This window comes from Bos mutus, chromosome 22, assembly GCF_027580195.1.
Source record: "Bos mutus isolate GX-2022 chromosome 22, NWIPB_WYAK_1.1, whole genome shotgun sequence".
Classification (NCBI taxonomy): Eukaryota; Metazoa; Chordata; class Mammalia; order Artiodactyla; family Bovidae; genus Bos; species Bos mutus.
Genome location: NC_091638.1, coordinates 11,138,437 through 11,165,133, shown reverse-complemented (window position 1 = coordinate 11,165,133; position 26,697 = coordinate 11,138,437). Strand labels below are relative to the sequence as shown.

Below are 26,697 nucleotides of genomic sequence, written 5' to 3'. Positions count from 1 at the left end.
CCTTCTCCTCCTGCCTTCAATCTTTCCCAACATCAGGGTCTTTTCAAATGAGTCAGCTCTTCACATCAGGTGGCCAAAATATTGGAGTTTCAGCTTCAACATCCATCAGTCCTTCCAATGAACACCTAGGACTGATCTCCTTTAGAATAGACTGATTGGATCTCCTTGCAGTCCAAGGTAGTCTCAAGAGTCTTCTCCAACACCACAGTTCAAAAGCATCAATTCTTCTGTGCTCAGCTTTCTTTATAGTCCAACTCTCACATCCATACATGACTACTGGAAAAACCATAGCCTTGTTAGGCATATTATATACTTCAAATATCTCTTTTTTATTTTTTTTTGGCCACACCGTGCAGCTTGTGGGATCTTAATTACCAGACCAGATAACCACAGAGAAAGCAGAGTTCTAACCACTGGACTGCCAGGGAAATCCCAAATACCTCTTGTGTGTGTGTGTGTGTGTGTGTGCGTGTGTGTGTGTGTTAGTAATAGGGATTAATCTCTCCATTTTACAGAGGAGGACACTGAGGTTCAGGGAGGGCGGGGGGTGGCGTGGTCTACCCAAAGTCACCCAATCAGAAAGTAGGAGCTATGGGTTCAGTCGTAGGAATGAGTGAGTGGTAAAGTCAGATTCTGAAACTAGATCTAATATACAGTGGTACCCAACTGCATTCATCAGTGTTTGACTTGGAATATGTTTTGTTAAGTTAGGTGAGCTGCTCCCAGATTATTTCATATCAGTGAGAATAAAATGATAACTTGTTTACACACCTCTCCTGCCAAGCTCTGGCTTCTTGCCTCCATGGACTCGAGGGCAAAGGATGAAAGAAATCCCTGCACTTGATTTTATCAATGCACTGACTTCACTCTGGGGGGTACTAAAATCCCATGACTCAGTTAACACTAATGTTTTAGTGTGTGCCCTGTAATTTACAAAGAGTTGTCCCTGTCTGTCATCCCACTAAACTTCTCATTTTCTCACACATGTTGATAAAACCAAACCCCATATGGTAGTAATGATGTTCTCATACCAAATGAACGGTTTGACTTAGGGATATGCCCCATCCACATTTTTTGCGTCCTAAATTCATTTTTGTTTCCAATTCTCTCTACATTTCCTGGTTCCAAACAGAATATTCTGATAGCATTTCCCACCTGATGAGAAACAGGAAGCACCTGAAGAGCCAGGAGAAAAACGAATCTGTGCCAAACCAAAGACCAACTTTTTAAGAATTAAAATGTTTGAGACATTGTAGACAGGTGCCCACATTCTTAGAGGCTCTCCAAATTAAATCAGCCTTCTGACCTTCTGGAGAGAACACAGCTGACCCTCACCGAGACCCACAGTCGGGCCATGATTAGAGAACAGTGTGCAGTCTTTCTGAACACTTCCCCCTGCATTTTCGCAGGGGCTTCCCACAATAACCCTCAGAGGTAAATGCAATGGAGGCATTACCGCGTCCATTCCCATCGAGGGTCCCCCTAGAGTGTGAGGCCACAGAGGCAGAAGCCTGGGAGATGGCGCCACGCCCAGCCCCACCCTTGGGTCTTTCCACTCTTCTGCCCTGCCCAGCACCCACCATTCCTCTTTTCCATGGGCCCCAACAGGCTGCCAACTCTAGGCAGGGCTCTGTCTTTTTAGTTGCAAAATGAAATAATCCTGCCTTAATGCAACCTTGAACGTGGATGCAGCCTGGGCCCTTGGAGAGAGGTCCCTAGCCATCTACACGGGCACAGAATAGTCTCCTCACTCAGCTCTGCCACTTTGGAGACATCATGTTCCAACTCTGTTTTCCCCTATAGATGGGGAACTTCTTGGGTTTTATCCATCAGGTACTTATCACAGGGCATAAAAGGTATTCGGTACTTAATAAAACTGCGTGGACTCTATCCCTGGTAGAAAAATTAGTCATCCTACAGTAATTAACAAATGCTTGCTTGGCAGATAGCATATTAGCAAACTGTTGTAGCTGTTGTTCAGTCATTCAGTCATGTCCGCCTCTTTGTAACCCTCCAGCAGGCCAGGCTTTCCTGTCCTTCACTACCTCTCAGAGTTTGCTCAAACTCATGTCCATGAGCCAGTGATGCCATCCAACCATCTCATCCTCTGTTTCCCTCTTCTCCTCTGCCCTCTATCTTTCCCAGCATCAGGGTCTTTTCCAATGAGTTGGCTCTTCACATCAGGTGGCCAAAGTACTGGAGCTGCAGCTTTAGTTATTGGTCTTTCCATTAGCAGATATGTTATATTAGCATATATGTGCTTAGTACATACAATCTTCCCTCAGTATCCATGAGGGACTGGTTCCAGAACCCATGCAGATACCACCAACAGAAGGTGCTCAAGTCCCGTCTGTAAAATGGCACAGCACAGCTGGCCCCTCGCAGCCCTGGGTGCAGAGGGTCAACTGTAGTCCTTACTACCTACCTACCTACCCTCCTATCTGTCTGCCTAATCTGCGTATGCCAGCCATTGCTCTAAGAACTTGTGAGCTTTAATTTAATCCTCTCCACAGCCTCATGAGGTAGGTTAAGCACACGAGGCTGTCACTCATCTGAAGTCATGGCATTCGTGAGCGGCAGAGCCAGGACTGGGGCTCTGGGCCCAGAGTCTTGTGCTCTTAGCCACTACACTGCTTGGCCTCCTCCTTGTGCAGCATGTAATGAAAACTGGGCCTGAGCAAGCCACCCCACATCTCTGGGCATCAGTAAAGACAAAGAGGCCAGGCTGGGTGATATCTGAAAGGTTCTGTCAAACTCCAAAATACTTCCCTTGCACTTCACCACCACATGATCCCCTACCTGGAAAAGACAGCTCGCATTACTTGAGTTTTTCCACATTAAGAGAAAATGATGGTTGCCTTAAGTTTAGACCACAAAACAGGGAGATGGAGATCCCAAAGCTGGCGCACAGGCAAGGGCCCTAAGTGTGGCCTGCAACCCCACACCTGCCAGTCCCTCTTCAAGAGAAATCTGAGCATCTGCCACCCCTCACCTCTTACAGGACCAAAAACTACAGAGACGTTCTGTTCAGTCCCCCACTGTTCTAAGGGGCTGCTTGAACCCCAGTGGTCCCCACCTGGTCCCATCCCATACTCCCCCCTCTGGGCACTGAAAGACTCAGGATCCTGATGTGTGTGTGCCCAGCGGGGGAAGAAGCTCAGGCAGAGGGCATGACCACTTTGCTACTTCCCTTGCTGGTTCCAGCTGGTCGTCATTAAGTCAAGGATCAAGCACAGAAAACAGTGATTCTGGAGCCTGGAGCCCATCACTCAGCCACTGTTGCACAAGGAATGTGGGTTCCTGAGACGAGCCTGTGCCAGTCAACCATCGACGTGCAAAAACCAGGAAATCTCCTTACAAACAATGACAAGCATTTATTTCTCACAAGCACATCTACAGGTCTGCTAGGGTTTGGATTACTTGGCTGGCCTCTGGCTGCATGTCTGGGGTTCAGTCTGTTACACATGTCTCCCTTCTGGGACCAGTGAATGATGGAGAACATGTTCAGGGTGATGGTCTGAAGTACCTGGAGGGGTGGGTGGAAATACATGAGGCCTCTTTAGGCCTGGGCTTGGAGCTCACACTCTTCTGTGAATGACGGACACGTGCAGCAGACGTGACACCCTGCCACCTGGCCCCGTCCCGCACTCCTCGGCTCACACAGGCTTTCACGCTCCTGCCAAGGTCAGCCCAGAGCCTCCCGCAAAGGAGACAGGCAGGTGCTCTTGAGAACACCGACACCCAAAACATTCATGTTCCCCTCCCCTGGTGACTGGACCCTTGGGACAGTTCAGTCACCCTCTCTTCTTTTGAGAGGGTTAATCACTGGCTCCTATTTAAAGCTCATTTAAACCAGAAACATCAAAACACAAACAGAAATCCCCCCCACCCTCCAACCTCTGGGGGACAAAATGATTTGCTGAGGTCAGACAGATGCAAAACTCAAAACCCAGGTCTATGCACCATTTGCTGTTTGAGTGACCTTTGGCAATTAAATGCATCCTCACTGGTACCAGGAGAAAGGCAACACAGAAGCCCACTCACAGGAGCCCCCCAGGCCCCCTCAACACTTCTATCACACGGCCTGACTTCCACCTGCCAGCCAGCACCCGCATCTCTCTGCCTGGGGACTTGCCCTGCCCACATACGTGGCAGGGCAGGATGCCCAGTGGATACAGACCCAGCTCCTCCTCCCTCAGGCAGGAGAATTGGGAAGTGTGTGTCCTGCACTGGCCCTGAGATTGCATCCCAGTGGCCCAGCCTGGTAACTCATGGGCAACTTCCACACATGTGCTGCTTTCCCCGTTCTCACTTTCCTGCTCCCCACTGGTGTTCTGGAATAACTTTCAAAAGCAACTAACCCAAGTGAAGAAAGATACCAAGTTTGCATGAAATGAGAGAATATATAAAAGTGCCCAGGCCAACCACATTCTACTATTGACTCACCCACACCAACTGCCAGATAACAGATGCTCTGAAAGAGTGAGCCACAGCAGCTACACGCATACATGGACATGCGACCCCAGCTCCCTCGCCTAAGGGCTGTCCTCCTGCTTTCTGACACCCGTGGGGGTGTACAGAGGAGTCGCCAGGGGTGGCAACGTGGCCCTATTTCACAACATACCTTCTGGGAAAACCAGAGTCCTGGTTCTATTGCATAACTAGCTGACTTCAATCCCCACCACCTCCATCAGTCCTACCAACTCTCTCACTATTCCCCAAACTTACGAGGTACCCAGTCGGCAACAATCTGGGGCGGTCAGGACACAGTCCTGGCCCCTTATCTATATCTGACCTATCCCTCCCTCTCTTGACTGATCACATCATCATCCATTTTTCAGGTGAGGTTTCCCTTATGACTGTGGCAGTTCTGAGATAAACAGGGCCAGAGTTCAGCTGCCTGGCATGTTCCTGCCAGAGCTGATCAGATGCTCACGTGGGATCAAAGAAAGGGTCCCCCTTGCGGAGCGGAGGGTCCGTGCCTCCTGCAGGGACCCAGCCTTTCCCAGGGCCCCTCTTCAATGGCCACAAAATCGGAAACATGGGAAAAGCCAGGGAGGCCCAGGGGAAAGGGCTAGTGGAGATTTCTGTCCAAACAAATAAATTAGGGAGGGAATTAAAACATAAACAGCCAAGCACTTAGCTCACTTAAAATTAGGCTAAGAAAACCCTGAGAGCACAAGTTATAAAACTGCAATAAGTGACAATGAATCCTTAAAGCTCAAATTCAGCTGAGCTAAGTCATGATGTTCAATGGTCCCAAGCCCAGGCATTAGAAATTTCTAAGCAGGGAGGCTGAGAAAACATTTTCCTTCCCAGACTCTAAGCACCCCTTGGTGAGGAGCTCTCAAGACCACGCTGAGGGTGCACCCAACTCTCCGGCATCTGCAGGGTGCGTGCACTGCATGAGAAGGAAAACCAGACTTGAGATGTGACAGTGACTTAACCCTGGGCCTTCTCTTCCCTCTGTCTCAGGGCAACTGTCCACGGGTGTGGCCAGGAGCTACCTCAGGAGTCTTATGACCATCTGGGAGCTGCACGGGACTATGGAGACCATCTGAGCCAAGGAAACAGGCCCAGAGAGGGAAAGCAAGTTTCCCAAGGCTGCACACCATCTGGCAGTGTCAGGAAACCGAGAGGCTGGTGAATTTCAGTCTGAGACTTCATAAAGCTTGGGGAGTACCATGGGCTCTGTGGCACAGATGGGCAAGGCTGGGAAAGGCCTGGAAATGCTGTCCCTTCCCACCTTCCTCACTACCTGATCCTCAGACACCAAAGGGCCACCCGGCGACACGGTGCAGCCCTCCTGTTGGAATGTGGAAAGCAGCGAGGAGTGTTTGGATGGTGGTATGGAAATGGGTGGGGGTTGTCTGATGTGATATGGGTTGGGGGCAAGGGAGGATCAACCGGCACTCACCTTCATAGCAAGGGATCAGCGTCCTGCCTTTGGCCTGGAGGTTGGACGGGACGATGTAACAGAAGCCGTGGGGCAGGATGTGGTCTGTTTCATAGTAGATGTTCTTCCAGCGGTGGGCACAGGCCTACGGGACAGAGAGAGGTTCAGAGCAGGACAGTCAGGCCAGGAGGTCACAAAGCAGAGCCCAGCAGTACCAGGCACTTCTGTGGGAGCAGAGCGGCACAGACTGGCTGGGAAGCCACATTCTCTCCCACCCAGCCCCGGCGCCATGCTAGGCATCAGCAGACCGTGGGAGCTTGGTCGGGGGTGCCCCTGGGAGGCGGCAGACAATCAACAAACATATAAACAAACGAGGAGCATAACAAATGCTGGGGAGAAAGGACACAGGGTGATGGGCTAAGGATCTAGCAGTAGGGAGGACGGTTTTCACCTGGAGGCCAGGGGCGGTCGAAAGGATGAGAAAGAGCCAAACACCCTGGGCACAGAGGGAATATCAGGGGCAATGGAGAAGAAGGCTTGCAGAGCCAAGAGAAAGAAAGGCGGCCTGTGGGGCTGCTCTGGGGCAAGCTAAGGTCAGAGAGAGGACAGAGGCAGTCCCCGGGGATCTTGCAGACCTCCAGGATGACTGTGACTTTAGTGGATGTGCCAATGGAGGGTCTTACACAGGTGAGTGGTGTGGTCTAACTCACAGCTTAGAAAGATAACTGGGCTGCCGAGTGGTGATTGTAGGTAGGCGAGGGTAGAGGTGAGCATCCAGGTGAGAGACGCTGCTGCCTGGACCAGGATGGGGGCAGTGGAGAGCGGAGAAGGGGGTGACCTCAGGATGCAGAGGTGGAGCTAATGGGCCTGAGGACCAAAGGACATGCTGAGAAAAAGCTAGAGACAAGAGGTGTTGCTCTGCCCACAACAGACCCTGATCTTCACGGCACCACCTGCTTGCCCACTAGAGCAGTCGCTGGCCTCCATCAAACTTGAGGCCCTTCAGAGTCACCTGGAAGTCTCACTAAATCACACAGCACTAGGCCCCACCCTGAGAGCTGGCCTGGCCAATCTGCAGGACCCTGAGAATCTGCATTTTAAACAAGCTCCCGAGTGAGCCGAGGCCACTGATCTCTGGAGCACCTTCAGAAGTTCGTTGTCAGGTTCAGGGCAAAGAATTCGGTTGAACCGTAAGAAACTGCTGATGTGTAACTGTTTTATATCATTAATCAGAAGTAAAGGTTTGTTGATGGTCTTTTGAAGTGAATTTACATACATAAAAACGCAAAAATCTCAAGTGTACTGTGCACAGATCTCAAGTGTGCATGTCTGTCAAAGCCATCTAATGAGTGTGGTCAAACACCTACATTCCTGTAACCAAACCCTTAGCAAGACAGAGAGCATTTCCATCTCACCAGGATGGTCCCTTGGGCCAAGAAGTGGCCTGAGCACCCCCCAAAGAGGTGACATCTAAGTAGATACCTGAAGAAAGTGAGGGAGCAGCTGGGAGGGGCCCTGAGATGGGTAAGAGCTTGGCATGGATGAGGAGCTGAGACCGACCCTCTGGTCATCTCTAGAGGGCAGTCTCCCGGCACTGGGGTAGCACGTGCCAGGAGACGCCAGGAGGGAAGACAGTCCTGGGAGCCAGAAGCGAGAATACAGATCCATTCCCACCAGCCCTGGACACACCCAGCCTCATGTTCAGATGCACCCGCAAGGCTGGTGAGAAGCCAGACTGCTTCCTGCAAAGTTGTTTACCCTGCCCAGCCCTCCCCATTGCTCGTGGACATTCACACTCAGTACGGTTGTCAGGTTGCTTCACTCTAGCCAACAGATTCATTTTCTTAAAAGACTGCATTTTAAAGTAATCAGTTTTTAACTTATTTGTTCGTATCAAACACACTGTTTCTATAGGCTGTAACATTCAGCATTTGATTTTCCCAGGTGGCACAGTGGTAGAGAATCCACCTGCCAATGTAGGAGATACAGGAGACCTGGGTTTGATCCTTGGGTGGGGAAGTAAATGGCAACCCACTCCCCTGGAGTAGGAAATAGTGACCCACTCCAGTATTCTTGCTTAGAAAATCCCATGGACAGAGTTGCCTGGCAGGCTACAGTCCACAGGATAGCAAAGAGTCAGCCACGACTGAGCACACAGGCAAGCAACATTCAGAATTTACATGGCCCACATCTGACCTCTTCTGCAACCCTGAAAGGTGGGAAGATGTCTTAGAATTCCCATTTTGTATATGGGAACCCTGCGTTTTAGACTGTGTTTTGCTCAAGTTCCAGAGCTGGTAAGGGCTGCAAACAACATGGAAACCCAGACTTCAGAATCCTCCTTATCTCACTCGGAAACATCTCCAACTTATAACTCCCAATTCCCACCTAAGAAGCCATCAAAACCCACCCTTTGGGGCAGGTCAGGTAGCTATTATCCTTACAGCCTCCCCAAAGGTCTTAGGACCCCAGAAACGACCTCTCTGAGGTTGAACAGGATGCCAAGGCCACTGGACGAAGGGAGTGGGGCTCTCCAGGGCCTAGGTATCCCCGAAGTCACTTGATGAAAAAAATCACTGCCTGCCAACCTCTCTGATCTTCATCCCTCCAAGCAAACCACCCAAGGGCCACCGACAAAGCCACTCCCTACCCATGAGAAAGCAAGGGAACTCAGAGCAGCAGGAAATCTCAGCTTGCCCACACTCTGCCTCTTGCCCTACGACAATGAACATGAAAAACAATCTCTTGTTATTCCTTATACTGCAAACCACCTCCATTCCTCCCCATTCTGTGCTGTTCTGTGCTTCTAGCACATCTCGATAGACTAAAATCCTGTCAAGCAAGAAGCTAAACAAAGCTATCATTCAGCGGATAATCACTCCATTCCACTAAGTTTTTATTTTTATTTCCAACTACATTCTGATAGCTTCCAAACTTGAATCGCTTACCATCCAATTAGCTGGTAAATCAGTTATCTTTTAGTTTATGGATTTGGCAAAGCCCCAGGGCTTTCCGTGTTTTACTGTATGTATGAGTTACAGGGACTGTAAAGGGAGGCGGGTGTTTGTCATGGTGCACACTACTCTTATGAGGATGGACCTTCTGTATTTCATGTCCAGCTTATTGCCTTTTTTTTTTTTTAAGTGTCATAAACTATTTAAGGAGTGATCTTGGGGAATTCCTAGAAGAGCCAAAGATTGCATTCACAGCAAACTAAACTAAAATTAAGGCATTCTGTGAGGTCAGAGATCAAAGTGTCAAAGGCAGTTTGCATGTAAGAAAACAAGAAAAAGTGTCTCTGAACATAAATTACAGAAAGAAAAGACTGTTTAGCCCTGATTATCCTTCTACATACACACATGTCAATCTGACTCCAACATTAAGAAAAATTCCTAGGGACTGTCTCCAAAGCATTAAAATCTCTATCAATCTTTCCAAATGAATTCTGCTGTGAGAGAGAAGGGTGGGGGGCAGGGAGGAGACAGGGACCTCCAACAGGAAAAAGAGAGCACCCTCTGGAAACAGCAAGACTTACTCCAACTCAGATTCCAGAAAAGTATAACAAAAGGGGGAAAGGTCTAGGACCACCCCACATCTCAGCATCTGACATATTTCAAGTTACAAGGGTTGTTTTTGCTACCAAAAGAATAAGAAGGAAATAAAGAAGCAATTTATTTTGAAGGCCTTTTTGTGGTATGACAATGTCCTTCCTGGATTAGGGGGGCAGGTACTGGGCCCCTCCAGATGGCTCTCCCGCCACCCCACCCACCCTCACCATGCACAGACGACCAGAGCTTTTCCCATGCCTCAGGTCTACCCAGCACAGTCAGGAGCAGACAGGCCGTCAGCCACTGAGAAGACGGGGTGCAGGAGATCAGGGCCCTGATACCACAGATTCCACCCCCCAAAGCAGCTCCCCTTCAAATGGAGGAGGGGGTGGCCCGGGAGGCCCAGGGACGGCGACTACTGGGGTTCTGGGAAAGTCATTCTGAGAATGTTCACCTCCTGAAAATTTATTAATATATATACAGCTGGGGAAGGGGCGGCAGGAGCCACGTCGGGCCGTGAAGGGGCAAGCAGCAGCCCTTGAAGCAGTCTAAGAAGCAAGCCAAGGAGATGGAAGAGCAAGATAAGGCATCCAAGGAGAAGCAGAAGAAACTCGCCGAGCTAAAAGTGAAGGCTGTGGGGAGAGGCCTCCTGGCCACAGATGGAATTAAGAAATCTGGCAAAAAGCAAGTTGTTCCTTATGCCTGCGGCAATGATGACTCTTAGCTGCATTCCTGTTTAAACATCTGGATCCCCTGCCACAATATCTGTTGCCACCTATAGCTAGAATGAAGTGTTGTCTTGGAAACCATTGTTCATTTAAGAATAAACTTTTATAAAAAAAAAAAACAACTATAAAAAGAGATGTATACAGATGATTTGGGGCATTTTTCTGCATGGCTGTTACTGCTCAACAAAAAGTTTACTTAAAAAAAAAATCAGGAAACAAAGCAACAGAAGTAAATGCAAAGTATATCCTGTGGCTTTGAAAAAATGGCCAAGATGAGAAGTGGTGAATAGAAAGACAGCAACAGCCCTGACCCTTGGAAAGGAAACAGCCAAGAGACAGAGCTGGAGAACACCGCTTCCTCCCAGAAGTCAGCTAGTTGCTGTCTTTAGTTGTTGCCTGAGCCTTGCAGACTCTGCTGAAAAACAGAAAGGTCAGACTTGAACACTGTGAGCTGTGCTCCCAGGCTGAAGAGACAGCTCAGTGCCCATGCCGGGTTTGTTGGGTAGTTATTACCAGAAGTGACTTTCCCCCTGTTTCTTGAACTGTCATCTGCACACTGGGGGTGTGGGGTGAAAGTACAAGGGGAAGGGGCCTCTAATCCCGATGCTGTGTCCATGTGTGTTATCACTTGGTCCCTGGGGTGCCGGAAGAACCACAAGGTGGTGGATGCGAGACTGGCAGGCACTGAGCTGAGGGCAGCCTGCCAGACAGGCCCAACATCCTGGATCTTGCCAGAGCTGGCTGGTGGGTCTGTGGACCAGAAAATGCCATTCATTATCAAGGTATTTAACTCTCCATCACAGCTTTCAAACTCTCTATCCGTTCTTTACTTTAAAATCAGCATCAGATGCTACTTTCAAAAAGAGCTATCCCACCTCTCCCATTTCAAACCCAACCTTGGAATCCAGTATTATGCTTCTTGGGGATATAGGTGTGAGGCCAACACCCCCAGACAACTACAGAGTTCTCAAAATGCGATTGAACGAAACATATCTTCCTGTTCTTAATTTTAAAATAAACACTTGCCTGCCAGAAAGTTTTGACATAAATAAGACATGAAAGAAAATTCAAATGGATATGAAACCTCCAAAACAAAAATATGGACTGGGTCACCCTCCTTGTCTCCTAATGTCACCTGTCAGTTCCAAGGGGCATTTTACAGCCTTTGTCTCATGCATTCTCAGCTGCTTAGAGTCAGCCACCAAAAAGATGGCAATTGATTCGGTTTCTAATTGCTTTAGTACTGACACTCAGTCCCTACATTAGGGCTTCCCTGGTGGCTCAGACAGTAAAGAATCTGCCTGCAATGCAGGAGACCTGAGTTTAATCCCTGGGTCTGGAATATCCCCTGGAGAAGGGAATGGCTACTCACTCCAGTATTCCTACCTGGAGAATTCCATGGTCAGAAGAGCCTGGCAGGCTACAGTCCATGTGGTCGCAAAGAGTCAGACATGATTGAGCGACTAACACTTTCACTTTCTTTACATTATTCAAACATACTTTCAGAAGCCACTCCTTAGAGAGACCTTCTCCTAGAGCTGAGAGTGGAAAGGGTCAAAAATTTGGTCTCTATCCCCAAGTGGCTCCCATTAAAAAGGACATATACGCACAAAACAAGTCATGCACATAAGATAACATAACGCTGAACTTCTGATGACCCAAAGATGCTCAGCTTTTTCCTGACAACACCATCATGGTAACAGGCTTCATGGAGGTGGCAGAGTCTAAACCAGGGAGGACAGACTGGACCTGGGATAGGCCTTTCCTGACAAGATGGCATACGTGCTAAAAGCCATGAGAAGAACTCAACAAAAAACAACCCATTTTAAAAAATAAGCAAAGGACCTGAACAGACATTTCTTCAGAGAAGACAGACAAATGGCCAACAAGCCCATGAGAAGATGCTCAACACCACTAATCATTAGGACAATACAAATCACAGTGAGATACCACCTCATACACATTAGGGCAGTTCCCACACACAAAAAATAAAATGTTGGCAAAGACATGGAGAAATTGGAACCCTCCCCTTGTGCACTGCTGGGAAGCATGTAAAATGGTACAACCACTGTGGAAAACAGTGGGGGTCCTCAAAAAATCCAAAATAAAATCACAATAAGATCTAGCAATGCCACTTCTGGGTTTATATTCAAAACAACTGAAAGCAGGATCTCCGAGAGAGAGTTGCACACCAATATTTACAGCAGCATTATGCACAATAACCAAGACACGGAAGTAGGACTTCCCTGGCGGTGCAATGAATGGCACAGGACTCCATACTTCCACTGCAGGGGGCACAGGTTCGATCCCTGGTCATGAAAATAAGATCCTACATGCCACGCAGCATGGCAAAAAAATTTTTTAAAAAAGATGTGGAAGCAACCCAAATATCAATAGATAAATGGATAAAGCAAATGTGGTATATATATATACAATGAATATTATTCAGCCTTAAAAAATGAGGAAATCTTGCCCTATACTTCAATATGGATGAAACTTGAGGACACTATGCCAAGTGAAATAAGCTGGTCACAAAAAAGACAAATGAATCATGCAAATGGGATCATACAGTATGTACAGTAGCCGAACTCTTAAGGAAAGGAAGTTGCCTGGGACTGGGGGGAAGAGTGAGGCTGAATAAGTTTAGAGTTTATTTTGCAAGATGTAAAAGTTCTAGAAGTCTGCTGTAAAACAATGTACATATAGCTCACTATACTATACACATAACAATGGATACCATGGTAAATTTCGTGTTGGTTTTTAAGATCTTTTTTGATGCAGATCATTTTTAAAGTCTCTATTGAATCTGTTACAACACTGCTTTTGCTTTCTGTTTTGGTTTTTTGACCCTGAGGCAGGTGGGATCTTAGCTCTCCAACCAGAGACCAAACCTGTACCCCCTATATTGGAAGGAAAGTCTTAACCACTGGACTGGCAGGGAAGTCCCAACTTCATAGGGTTTTTTTCTTTTAAAGATTTACTTTGGTTTTTGGCTGTGCTGGGTCTTCATTGCTTCTAGAAGGCCTTCTCTAGCTACCGTGAGCAGGAGCTATTCTTCGTTAAGGTGCATGGGCTCCTCATTGCAGTGGCTTCTCCAGTTGCAAAGCATGGGCTCCAGGCGCACAGGCGTCAGTAACTGTAGCACATGGCTCAGTGGTTCTGCCGCATGGGCTTAGTTGCGCCACTGCACATGGGATCTTCCCAGACCAAGGATCGAACCTGTGTCCTTTGCATTGCAAGGCAGATTCTTAACCACTGGACCACCAGGGAAGCCCTCGGGTTGTTTTTGACCACAATACAAAAAAGCCACGAGGAAAGCAGATGCTGCTGGATGCCTCTCCTTCCCCACCCCCCACAGAGTAGCTTCCAGAATAGACGCTACAGTAATTGCATAAAACATGAAAAAATTAACTCTGCATACAATGAATTAGAACAGGAGCATCACACTCCAGCTAGTCTTTTCCAGCTTCCTTGGCTCAGTGGTCCCCCTGATCCTCACCGCTCTTCACGTCCACAGAGACAGTCCCTCCGGGTACTCTTTTGCAATGATGCAAAACCCTCCAGGAAGAAGCTCTCGGCCACCTGGAGGTCATCCTTCCATGGGGAGGGGAAGCGTTTTCACGGGAGCAGCCTCTGCGTCGAGGTTCGGAGCTCTCCGGGACTGTGTACTGTGCTGCCACTAGACCCCCATCTCCTTTGTTCTGAATACTGACCTCAGGCCACTTTGATTTATGGATGGATCAGCTTCTTGTCTTCCTTCCCACAGGATGACAGACAAGCCTCCTGGGCCTGGTCATGCAGTCAGGGTCAGGCCACCATGTCTGGGGGAAGGCAGATGTTGGAGAAGGTCCAGGGCAGTGGGTGACAGTGATTAAAGGGCTGGAAACCAAGGCAAATGCTGGGCTGGGGGGCTCAGCATGACCCAGTCTAGTAGGGAGGCCCTGTGATGCTGGCGACAGCATCCAGCTGCTTCCTCTCTCCCCAGAGGGGCCCAACAGGGAAACGCCTGATTTGTGCTGAGAGGCAGGCAGAATTCAGACCAACAGCCCTTACCACTGAGAAGCTGAATGCAAAACGGGCTCCTCAGAGAGGGGTCAGAAACACTCTGCCTAGATCCTTAAGGAAAATCTGGTTTTCCCTGTGGATTAAATATATGTGAAACCCCCAGCTTTACAGCCTGTGGCCCAAAGGAAGCCCTCCAGAAATGGCAGCTAATATTATTTTCCCTTCTCAAAAACATTTATATAGCTTTCAATAAAAGGCCTATGAAGCAGAAACATAAATACATGTATACATGAACACATGTGCCAGGCTCTTCAATGAAACTGGGCACGTTAAGAACTTGAGTGTTATACCTTAAGAGAAAAGTGTGAAGGACAAAAGTGGACAAAACAAGACCTCTGGGTCAGTTACAGATTCTGTTGAGACCACGTTTCCTCTGTGCCAGCCGACGCAGCAGCCAGTGGACATCTGTGACTACTGAGCACTTGCAATGTGGCCAGAGTGACTGGATATTTTTTTTTTCACGTGGACCAGTTTTAAAAGTCTTTACTGAATTTGATACAGCATTACTTCTGTTTTACATTTTGTTTTTCTGGCCAGTAAGGAACATAAGAAAATGACTGGGACGACAAATGCTCTATATCTTGATGGGTGGGTGGTCACACAAGTGTGTATAAATGCCGAAACCCAAACTGTAATCTTAAGATCTGTGCAGTTTATGGAAGGGCTTCCCTGGTGGCACAGTAGTAAAGAATCCGCCTGCCAGTGCAGGAGGCTCAGGTTGGATACCTAGGTTGGGAAGATTCCCTAGAGAAGGAAACAGCAACCCACTCCAGTATTCTTGCCTGGGAAACCCCATGTACAGAGGAGGCTGGGGAGGGTGGGGCTATAGTTCATGGGATCGCAAAAGTGTCAGACACGACTCAGCAACTAAACAACAACAATTTTATGTAAATTGTAACTCAATTTAAAAAGATACCCACAGGAAAATGCTTATGTAATGATCGAAATTTATTTATACAAAGCACTTTCCACATACATTTCATTTGCCCTTTTTCAATAGCCACATCTCAATACCCTGGAATAGACATGATTAACATTTGACAGACAAAGAAAATAAAAAGATGAATCATTTGTCCAAGCAGTCTTCCAGAAGAGGCAATCTCAAAGCCATGCCCTTATCGCCATGCCATCCAGCTTTGCAAAGGAGTCAAAGTCATTCATTTCCAGGCTGCCACCCCCTCCCCATGGCTCCCCCAGGAGGCCTTACCAGCACACGGCCATCGGCCTTGGGCTGCCGCGCCAGGCTGACCCCCATCCATTCATCATCTCGGTCTTCCCGGCAGGTCTTTCCACAGGGCATGCCCCGATTCTTCCCTGAGGAAAGACAGGAAAGTCAGACCTGGCCTGAGGAACGCTGTTGTCTACCTTCCAAAGGGCAGTCTACAACCCACGCATTTGTTACTGTCAGTGAAAGCAAATCCCTGAGCCCAGTGAGGCCAGACAATACAAGTCAGGGGTGGAGAAGAGAAAGGTTTAGTGCAGGGCCCTGCAAGGAGACAGGTGGCTCGTGCCTTAAAACCCCAAACTCCCAGAAAGCTCTCAGCAAAGGCCTTTCCTAGGAAAGGTGAGGGAGGGGCTGTGACAAACTTCTTGGTGTCAGATCCTTTGTTCCTGAGGTCAGGTCACAATGTTCCCATAAACCTGTACCCAAACCAATGTTATTCTCTGTTCTGACAAGACAGGACTCAAGTCCCAAGACTCAACTCTCATTCTCCGAGGTCCAGGCCTGGCTATGAGGAGGGGTCCCCGAGCAGGCCCATCCCCCTGCCCAAGGGCTGGTCCAGCCCCCAGCCCGGGTCCTCCTGCCAGTGTTCAGCCCAGCTGAGAGGCGGCTCTCAGCCCCAAGTACCCTCAGGGTCAGGGACCATCACTGCTGAGGGAGCCAGGCACCCAGCACCCAAAGGCCCCTAGGCCGCCCAAATGGGGGCTGGGTTCCTCAGACTTCAACCCAGGGAGGCGCCTACTGCCATCGCGCTGCAGAGGTCAGGCGAGATTCCCCGCCTCCTCCAGGCCTGGGCCAGGGCCGGTGGGCCGCCGTGACGACGGCTCAGGAGGACACAGCCCTCGGCCTGTCCCCGGGGCCCCGCCTCCCCTGCTGCCTGAGCCTGAAGGCCTGGAGGGCCGGGGAGAAGGCCGACGTCCGCCTCTCACCACACTCTCCGCCGAGAAGAACACCGCCCTGCCGACCATTGGCGGAGCGTGACCTCTAACCTTCGCGCTAAGGGTCTCGGGGAACAGCTGCACGCCCGCGCCTACCACATCACCAGCCCTTAAATGAGGAACTTGCAACAAGATGTAAATTGACTCCACCACCATTTATGTTGTTTAATTCATCCGACTTTTTTTCATAGCAAGACTTTTCACCAAGGAAGCAAATTGCTGATGTATATTACAAAGAAAGCTCCTTAATTTGTTATGGACCAGTAAGAGCCCACAAACCAGTCATGGAGAATGCCACGGACACCTCTCCTATTCTGCTAAAGAGAGGCATGACAATTCCTCATTTAATGAAAATAATAGAAGATCTTGAGGAGAAAGGACTTTGGCGAAATCGAGGACTCGAAGTGATGACTTCCGTAAAATAACTGCTACTTTGAGAACCGACTCTGTGCCAAGCACAGTTCTGTGTATTCACTTCTATTATCCCATCAGTCCTCTCACAGTAATCCCTGTGAGGTGGCTATCATCCTTCTGATTTTACAGGTGAGGAAACTGAGGCCAAAGAGCCTCAGAGACATCCAGTGAGACATCCAGTGAGTCCCAACAAGTAACAGGCAGAGCTGGGCTCCGAACCCAGGCAGATCTGACGTCCAAAGATGATGAACTTTCCACCAGACCAAGGGGGCTTTTAAAAACACCTATCAATCATATCTTTGCCTACTTAAATCATAAAACCTAACATCGCTTTTAATGGCCTCCCATCTTGTACGTGGAATGGAATCCTAACACCTTACCCCAGTTCACCATGCCATCCTCCCCTGCTTCCATGGTCCCCTGCTTACCACTCCAGGGATGCTGGGGCTTGCTCTGGATTTTAAAATGCCACAAACTTTCCTCCCATTGGAGATTCTGCCTCTAGCACCTGCCCAGCTAAACGCTGTGCATCTTTCCAGTGTCAAAGTCACTTCCCCAGACCCTCCAATCTAGATCAGATCAAATACTCACCTCCCCTCTTCTCTGATCTTTATTTGTTTTAATGTCTCTTTTACCTACTAACTGGTAAGGCCCAGGATAGTAGGATCTTTGTTTGGTATATCCCAGTGTGTAGAAGTAATAGGTACTGAGCACAGATGAATGGATGGGTAGATGGATGGAAGGAAGGAAGGAAGGAAGGGAGAGAAGGAGGGAATGAAAGAGAGATGGAAAAGTGAGTGAATAGTTAGGAAGAAAAAGAGGATAGCATGAGGGTGCAGAACCCATCCCCATCTTGGCAGTGAAAAATCTACCCACCTCGAGCCATGTCCAGTTCGGTGCATCTCCGGTCAGGGTTGGTGTGGACTCGGCACTTAAACACAGCCCCAGGGGACTTCACTGAAGTGCTGTACTTGGAATCCGCCTTTGGTGCACCCACAAGGACCCTGCACATCAAGAATAAAGGGCATTCGGTCACAATCCAGTACCAGGCAAGTGCAGCCAATGCTAAATCCTCACCCAGCCGTGAGTGTGTTGTCTGAATGCTCTCTGGGAGACGTTCCCCAGAATTATACAGTGCTGAGGGTGGTGGTGGCGGGGGGAGAGGCAGAAGGAAGGGCCTCCTACTGTGAACCCGTCATGATTTTAACGTGCCTAGAGAACATCTGAGTTTGCTTGGGAACACATACCACCAAAGGGTTCCTATCCAGAATGTATAAAGAATTCCCCCAAATCAACAACGAATAATAGACCAAAGACTTGAACAGATGCTTGACGAAAGAAAAGCAGCCAATAAACAGGTGAAAAGATGCTCAACTCTGTCATCAGAGAAATCCAAATGAGACACCACTTCACATCCTGTAGAAGACTAAAACCAGAAAGACTGAAAACACCAAGTGCTAGCAAGGATACAGAGCACATGGGACCCTCACCCTTCCTGGGCACAGTGTGAACGATCACAACCACTTCGCAAAACAAATCAACTATACAGCTATAGAAAGCTATACAGGTGTCTGCCCTCAGACCCAGCAATCCGCTTTCTAGGAACATACCCAGCAGAAACGCACACATACGTCTACAGGAGACACGCACAAAATATTGGGTCTGTAATGGCCCCAAACTAGAAGAAACCCTAAGAGCCATCAATGCTAGAAAAACTAAACTGTGGTGTAGAAATAGAATTCTATACAGCAACGAAAAATCAATGAACAGTCGACTGCAACCTCATGGACAAATCTCACAGACACTGAGCAAAAAATACAGGGGACAGTAGTGTACTCAGTGCCTGAGTCCGTTTATCTGACATTCAAAAGCAGGTGAAATTTCAGGGTGGTGTTAGAGGTCAGGAACACACTGACCTCTAGGGAGAAGAAGGCAGGGTATAACCAGGAAGAAGGGTTTCTGGAGGAAGGTGCTTGAAAATGTTCTCTTTTTCAAACTGAGTTGTGTTTATACAAATTTGTGAATAATTTAAAATTGTGAAATTTTATTAAAAATTTATGAATAAACAAAAAATGAGAAGTTTAGAAATGCCATTTCTACTGTGTCCCACTCTTGCTCCCCACCCCACGATATGTACCTTTAGGGTGACAGGAAAGAAGTAACAACAGAGTGAAATTATAAACCACAACCTCTAGCCCAAGGCACACCAGAGCTAGATGAGTTTGCCTACAACAGGGCAAGAACGTGGCTCTACGTCCTTCATCTTGAACCAAAAAGCTGCCCTGAGGATGTTGCTGCTGCTGAGTTGCTAAGTCATGTCCGACTGTTTGCAACCCCACAGACTGTAGCCCGCCAGGCTCCTCCTAGCCCATGGGATTCTCCAGGCAAGAATACTGGAGTGGGTTGCCATTTCCTTCTCTGGGGGATCTTCCCAACCCAGGAACTGAACCTGCATCTCCTACTTTGGCAGATGGGTTCTTTACCACTGAGCCACAAGGCAAGTCTGCCCTGGAGATGAACCATCGTCCCCAGCAGGACCCTACTCCCCAGAGGAGAAGAGCAAGATGTGCCAAGACGACAGAGAGACACATTTGGGTATAGAACATGTTACAAAAACAGTTCTGACCTAGAGTTTTGTCCCTAGTTTCTGCAAAGTAGTCAATGGAAGAGCTGTATCAGAGAATACCAAGCACCCTTGGTCAGGCACGGCTGGCACTGAGCTACAAGGACCTGTACAATGAAACTTTAAACAGAATCCATGCTCATGCTTAAAGAGCAGACAGTGCCACGCCACTCGCTCAGCGGAACAAGGGCCTATATCTGATTCTGTGAGTTGCCCATATCTCACGCAGCCCAGAAAGGAAGTGCAGTTCCCCTCCCAAGAGTATCAGGCATGTTATGAAAAAGCTCATGGCCCCCTGGCCTGGGAACGGAATGCATTCTCCTTTATGCATCTCTGGACAAGGTGACTAATAGCACAGGTTACAAGGACCTTATACAGCCTCCCTAGGGCAGCAGAAAGCTGAAGCAGGCTCCTCTAACTCGTTTCTGAAAGCCTCCTTCATCTTGGGATCTCAAATGTTCACCCCAACCCTGGTCTCAGAATGACACTGCTCCCCTCGGACACTCCGGCTGAGCAAAGAGGTGTAGACCCTCAGATCAGACCATGGAGGACTGAGACCCTCAGACAGTCATTCAGCAAAGGCTGGCAGAGCCCACGAGGGACACCACCCTAATCTGCTCAGAGACATGGTGTCAGGTTCATAAGGAGCCACATGGGTCCCTGTGCTCAATCCTTCAACCCCCAGGGAACAGGAAGGGTCTCCTTACTGGAGCCTTTCTTTCCAGCTCAGTCTTAGAGTCTGTATATCTGATCCTGTGAGGAATCGAATCACACCACACTGGGTGTGAGAGGAGCCGGGCCCCCAACAGTGGGGGTTCCTATAAGCTGCCTGCTGCTGCTCAGTAACACCCCAGGATCTGTGCCCCCCTGACCCCGCACCCAGGGCTCCCAGGGCAACTCCCAGCCTCAGTCTCACCACGAGGGGCCACGGCTGCAGAATCCCAAGCAGAAGCGGGGCTGGAACCCACTGCCTCTGGAAATCTTAGCAAGCACTTTCCCGAGCATGCCACGACACCTCCATCACCCACACGAGGGCAGTCGGGCCAGTCTGTGGCTGCTCTCAGTCAAACGCAGAATGATCCTCTGAAGGAAACTCCAGTGAGAAGAAAGCCACATTAAGGGATCAATTTCCCCCCTGGCTTTGGGGGCTGAGCTTTGGAGTCACTGGAGCCGGCTCTCTCCGATGCTCGTTGTGTTTGCACAGGTGAGAGGAATTAGTAGTTTGCCATGTCTATGCTGAAACACCCACCACCCTTCCACAAGGCAGACTGCAGGAGCTGCTGCTGCTGCTGCTACTAAGTCGCTTCAGTCGTGTCCAACTCTGTGTGACCCCATAGACGGCACCCCACCAGGCTTCCCCGTCCCTGGGATTCTCCAGGCAAGAACACTGGAGTAGGTTGCCATTTCCTTCTCCAATGTATGAAAGAGAAAAGGGAAAGTGAAGCCGCTCAGTCGTGTCTGACTCTTTGCGATCCCACGGACTGCAGCCTACCAGGCTCCTCCATCCATGGGATTTTCCAGGAGCTGGGGAATGTCAAATTCCTCCTTCACTCCAAAAGCCCCATGGGACAGGGCTGGGTCCAGAAATTCCCACCAACTCCAAATTTATATCAGCACAGTGAATAAATGCTAACTGAAATCAGATCAGATCAGTCGCTCAGTCGTGTCCAGCTCCTTGCGACCCCATGAATCGCAGCACGCCAGGCCTCCCTGTCTATCACCAGCTCCCGGAGTTCACTCAGACTCAAGTCCATCGAGTCAGTGATGCCATCCAGCCATCTCATCCTCTGTTGTCCCCCTTCTCCTCCTGCCCCCAATCCCTCCCAGCATCAGAGTCTTTTCCAATGAGTCAGCTCTTCGCATGAGGTGGCCAAAGTACTGGAGTTTGAGCTTCAGCATCATTCCTTCCAAAGAAATCCCAGGGCTGATCTCCTTCAGAATGGACTGGTTGAATCTCCTTGCAGTCCAAGGGACTCTCAAGAGTCTTCTCCAACACCACAGTTCAAAAGCATCAATTCTTCCCGCGCTCAGCCTTCTTCACAGTCCAACTCTCACATCCATACATGACCTCAAGAAAAACCATAGCCTTGACACAACAAACCTTTGTTGGCAAAGTAATGTCTCTGCTTTTATGCTATCTAGGTTGGTCATCACTTTCCTTCCAAGGAGTAAGCGTCTTTTAATATCATGGCTGCAGTCACCATCTGTAGTGATTTTGGAGCCCAGAAAAATAAAGTCTGACACTGTTTCCACTGTTTCCCCACCTATTCCCCATGAAGTGGTGGGACCGGATGCCATGATCTTCGTTTTCTGAATGTTGAGCTTTAAGCCAACTTTTTCACTCTCTGCTTTCACTTTCATCAAGAGGCTTTTAAGTTCCTCTTCACTTTCTGCCATAAGGGTGGTGTCATCTGCATATCTGAGGTTATTGATATTTCTCCTGGCAATCTTGATTCCAGCTTGTGTTTCTTCCAGTCCAGCGTTTCTCATGAGGTACTCTGCATATAAGTTAAATAAACAGGGTGACAATATACAGCCTTGACGAACTCCTTTTCCTATTTGGAACCAGTCTGTTGTTCCATGTCCAGTTCTAACTGTTGCTTCCTGACCTGCATACAAATTTCTCAAGAGGCAGATCAGGTGGTCTGGTATTCCCATCTCTTGAAGAATTTTCCACAGTTTATTGTGATCCACGCAGTCAAAGGCTTTGGCATAGTCAATAAAGCAGAAATAGATGTTTTTCTGGAACTCTCTTGCTTTTTCTATGATCCAGCGGATGTTGGCAATTTGCTAACTGAAATAGATGCTGCTAAAAAAACACAAAAACGCAAGAACTAAATGAGGGGGAGAATTCACTGTGTACAAAGGAAGGGAAATGGCTGCAAGAAACAATGGCAGGGGACTTTCCTGGCGGTCTAGTGATTAAGACAGCATTCCCAATGCAGGGGTCACAGGTTCCATCCCTGGTTAGGGAACTAAGATCCCACATTCCATACAGCACAGCCAAAAAATAGATCTACATTTAAAATAAAAAAGAAAGAAACAGTGGTCTATTCCTCTATTGGGTATCCAACCTGGAAAGCTTAAATCCCAGGATGGATTCTCCCAGCTGAGAGCTGAGACAGAGAAGCAAAAATTTATTTCAAAATCTAAAGTTGGAGAAGGGAGACTTGCCTGGTGGTCCAGGGGTTGGGTCACCACACTTCCACTGCAGGGGGCACAGGTTTGATCCCTGGTCAGTGTACTGGGATCTCACATGCCATGTGGCACAGCCCAAAAATAGAGGGAAAAAAAAAATGTTGGAGAAAGGACCTGCTGAATCATACTTTCCTTTGAAGCCCAAGGTACTCAATGGTTCCAACAACAATGGCTGATGAAGTACCCGATTACCACCGTCTGGTTCAAACTCTTAATCAGCTGCTTGGAGGAGGAAGTTTCTTCCCCCAATTCCTGTGTGACAGGAAATGAAGCAAGAGATAAGGGGGCATGTGTGCACACATACGCCTGACATTCACAGGGTGGCTCGAGGGAGGACGAGCCTGTATCTCTGTGTTTACAGAACATCATGGCTTCCTCCACAGCCTGGCACTGCTCTTTACCTAGGCTGCAGGCCAGTAAGGCTGCTCCACAGGCCAGCTAATGAGTTTGCCTCTTCTGAAGCCCTGCTATCGGCCGGGCTGATCCTGAGAGAGAGGACAGAGTTCAGGGCATGCCACTGAAAAGATGACATTGGCTTTTTCTCTCACTCTGAGTTACACAGACATACCCTCCCCCTCAAATCTTTCCTGGCACTCTTGATAAGACAATAAGATGCTTCTTCCTTCTGTACAGTTACCATCTCAAGGAGCCGAGCGTCCCCGCCAACATGCTCCCCATGAAAAATCATCTGGCTGCTTCGGACCTTTGCTTGACTTCAAGTTGCAGTCCTCAGAGCAGCAGCACGGAGAACCACTGGGAGCATAAGGGGAAGGCAGAATCTCAGGCTCCATCCCCTTTCCACTAGATCAGAACGTGTTTTCTGGGTCTTCCCTGGTGGCCCAGCGGCTAAGACTCTGAGGTCCCAATGTAAGAGGGCAGGATTCGATCCCTGGTCAGGGAACCAGGTCCCCACATGTCGCAACTGAGAGTTCAAATGCCACAACTAAAGATCCCTCGTGCTGCCACGAAGATCAAAGATCCCGCACATAACAAATAAGACCTGGCACAGCCAGCCAAATAAATAAAAATAAAACAAATCTGTTTTAAAAAGAACATGCATTTTTTACAAACTCTCCAGGTGACTTCTAAGAAGGTGGTTTTACAAACCACCTACACTGATTACAAACAATCACTCTCATCTGGGGCCAGTATGAAGAGATGACCCCTGAGAATCAAGCTCTCCTCTATCTCACTCCCAGTTAAAGATGCACAGAAACTGCCCAGGCACTTCCCAGTCTCCTCCTTAACTCAGAACTCGGGTTCCTAATTACAAGGACCACCAGCCTGTATTGGGCACGGGGAGTGTGCAGGTGTTGGGCTAGGCTCCCTCTGGGCTGAACTGCATTTCATCTTCACCACAAGCCTGAGGGAGGCACTGATATTATTCCTCCTTTACAGATGGAGAAGCAGGTGGCCACACGAGGTCATGGCACTCACCTGAGCCCACAGAGATGCCAAGTGCAGCACGCACCCTGGCAGTCGGGTGCAGTGCCCACTCCCCTACTCTGCCCTCCCCACATCAGCCAGAAAGGAGGAAAAGGGAGTCGACAGGTGCCAGCCGCTCACAGGTATGACCCTGTCTGGAAAAGGTGCCTCATGCTCTGCAGGTGACCCTACGCTTAAACTCTGGATTGGAGGCTCTGTCCCCAAAGGATGAGAGGAAGCCTTTCTCCTCCCCATAAGGCTGAACTTCACTCACCTTCCCACTTTCCCAGAATATTCACTTTGCTGGTGTAAAAGTGCTGCCCAGAGGTTAGCCACCCCCACCCCCTCGCCCCACCCCGCCCCGCCACTCTGAAATTTTATTGAAGTAATGTGTGCATGTGGGCTCAGTCGTATCCGACTCTTTGCAACCTCCATGGACTGTAGCCCCATGGACTGTAACCCCCACAATCTGTAGCCCTGGGTTCTCCAGACCAGAATAGTGGAGTGGGGTGCCATTTCCTTCTCCAGGGGATCTTCCCCACCCAGGGATCAAACCCTCGTCCTGTGTCTCCTGCATTGGCAGGCAAGTACCAGCTGACCCACCGGAGAAGCCATTATTTACAGTTGATTTAAAATGTTCTGTTAATTTCTGCTCTACAGCAAAGCGACTGAGCTATTCATATACGCTGCTGCTGCTGCTAAGTCGCTTCAGTCGTGTCCGACTCCGTGCGACCCCATAGACGGCAGCCCACCAGGCTCCGCCGTCCCTGGGATTCTCCAGGCAAGAACACTGGAGTGGGTTGCCACTGCCTTCTCCATTGTGTGAAAGTGAAAAGTGAAAGTGAAGTCACTCAGTCGTGTCCGACTCGAACCGAACCCATGGACTGCAGCCTACCAGGCTCCTCCATCCATGGGATTTTCTAGGCAAGAGTACTGGAGTGGCTTGCCATTGCCTTCTCCGATTCATATATAATCCTTTTCATATTCTTTTCCATTATGGCTTGTCACAGGATATTGAATATACAGTTCCCTGTGCTATACAATATGACCTTGATGTTTAGGAGAGAATAAAAGCAAAACATTCTCTGGTATAAATTGTACCAGTGTAGTCTTAGGTCAGTCTCCCAAGGCATTAGAAACAAAAGCAAAAATAAACAAATGGGACCTGATCAAATTTACAAGCTTTTGCAACAAGGAAACCTAGACAAAATGCAAAAACAACCTACAGAATGAGAGAAGATATTTGCAAACAATGCAACTGACAAGGGATTAATTTCTAAAATATGTGAACATCTTATACAACTCAACAACAACAAAAAAAACAAGCAACCCAAACAAAAAACGGGCAGAAGACCTAAATAGACATTTCTCCAAAGAAGACGTACAGAGGGCCAATAGGCACATGAAAAGATGCTCAATATCGATAATGACTGCGGCTGCTGCTGCTAAGTCGCTTCAGTCGTGTCCGACTCTGTGCGACCCCATGGACTGCAGCCTACCAGGCTTCTCCGTCCATGGGATTAGAGAAATGCAAATCAAAACTACAATAAGGTGCCGCCTCTCTAAATGAGCAGTTCACGCACCTATCTGGAAATGTGGGCCCATCTGTTCATCTGCCGGCCCCAGCCATGCTCATGGATTGTCTGATTTCCTGTCCGAGGCAATCCTGCCAGGCAGCGTTTCGTGTTTTTACTGAGACGATGGGCACACTGCTCATAAGTGGCAGGGCTGGGGTCTGAACCCAGGGGCCCACGTCCAAGGGCATGCTCTTTCCAGTCCCTCTGAACTCCCTCCTATGTGGCAGGTTAAGTGCGCTCCATTTTTCCAACACAGCCACTTCCTTGGTTGACCCGTGTCGGGGGAAGCTGGTCACCAGGGCTCCCATCCAGCCACCCATCCAGCTCTGAACCTACCCCTCACCCTCTGAGAGCAAACCACGGGTCAGTTCCCCAGGGACACAGGTGGCAGGAAAGGGTTGAAACACAGCTGCCTCCTCGGGAAGGCTTGGAACGGACACTGTCCCCAAGGTTTCCTCTCTCCCACAAATACCGCATCAGTGATTCGGCAGGGCGAAACTACAGCCAGATCAAGGACAGCAAGTGGGGATTAAAAACCTTAAACCCATTAGGTCTGCTTTCAGGCATTTGATCCCGAAACCAAAACTTCCCCGGGGACCCATGTTTTAGTTACAGGAGTGGAATTCAATCGCTGCCTGTCCACCGCACCTCAGGGAAACCCCAGGAATCACTCCACGTCCATTCCTAGGCAAAACACAGCCAGGACTGGATGAGCCAGAGCCAGGAAAGTTACCTGACCATGCCAAATCCTGCACGCCCTGAGAAGGAAACTGGTGGAATTCCACGACCAACGGGGAAAGAACAGAGTCACAGGGAGGGGCCCGCCTCAGAGAGGAATTAAACCCCCTTGGCCGCCCTGGATGGGAATAAAGGGTCCTCAGAGGCTGCTGCCCCGGCCAGGGGCTCAGGCCCTGGTAGATACACCCAGAGACGGAAACATGGCAAAGAGCTGAGGTTTTCCTTCCCCACCTGAGAGCATTAGGTAGACATTAAAATCTGAGAGCCAGAGCACGTTGCAGAACTCTGGAGACCTGGGTCTTGAGGTCTTCCTGTTGGTTTCTTG

At 48.9% G+C, this 26,697-nt stretch overlaps 1 protein-coding gene across 1 annotated transcript in view; it reads right to left on the bottom strand.

Moving 5' to 3' along the window:
• ITGA9 (integrin subunit alpha 9) overlaps positions 1–26,697 on the bottom strand; it is a 366,537-nt gene that overhangs the window by 328,617 nt on the left and 11,223 nt on the right. The window contains 3 exon segments of the mRNA XM_070360514.1: positions 5,918–6,041; positions 15,445–15,551; positions 17,688–17,815. Coding sequence (XP_070216615.1) covers positions 5,918–6,041; positions 15,445–15,551; positions 17,688–17,815 — 359 coding nt within the window.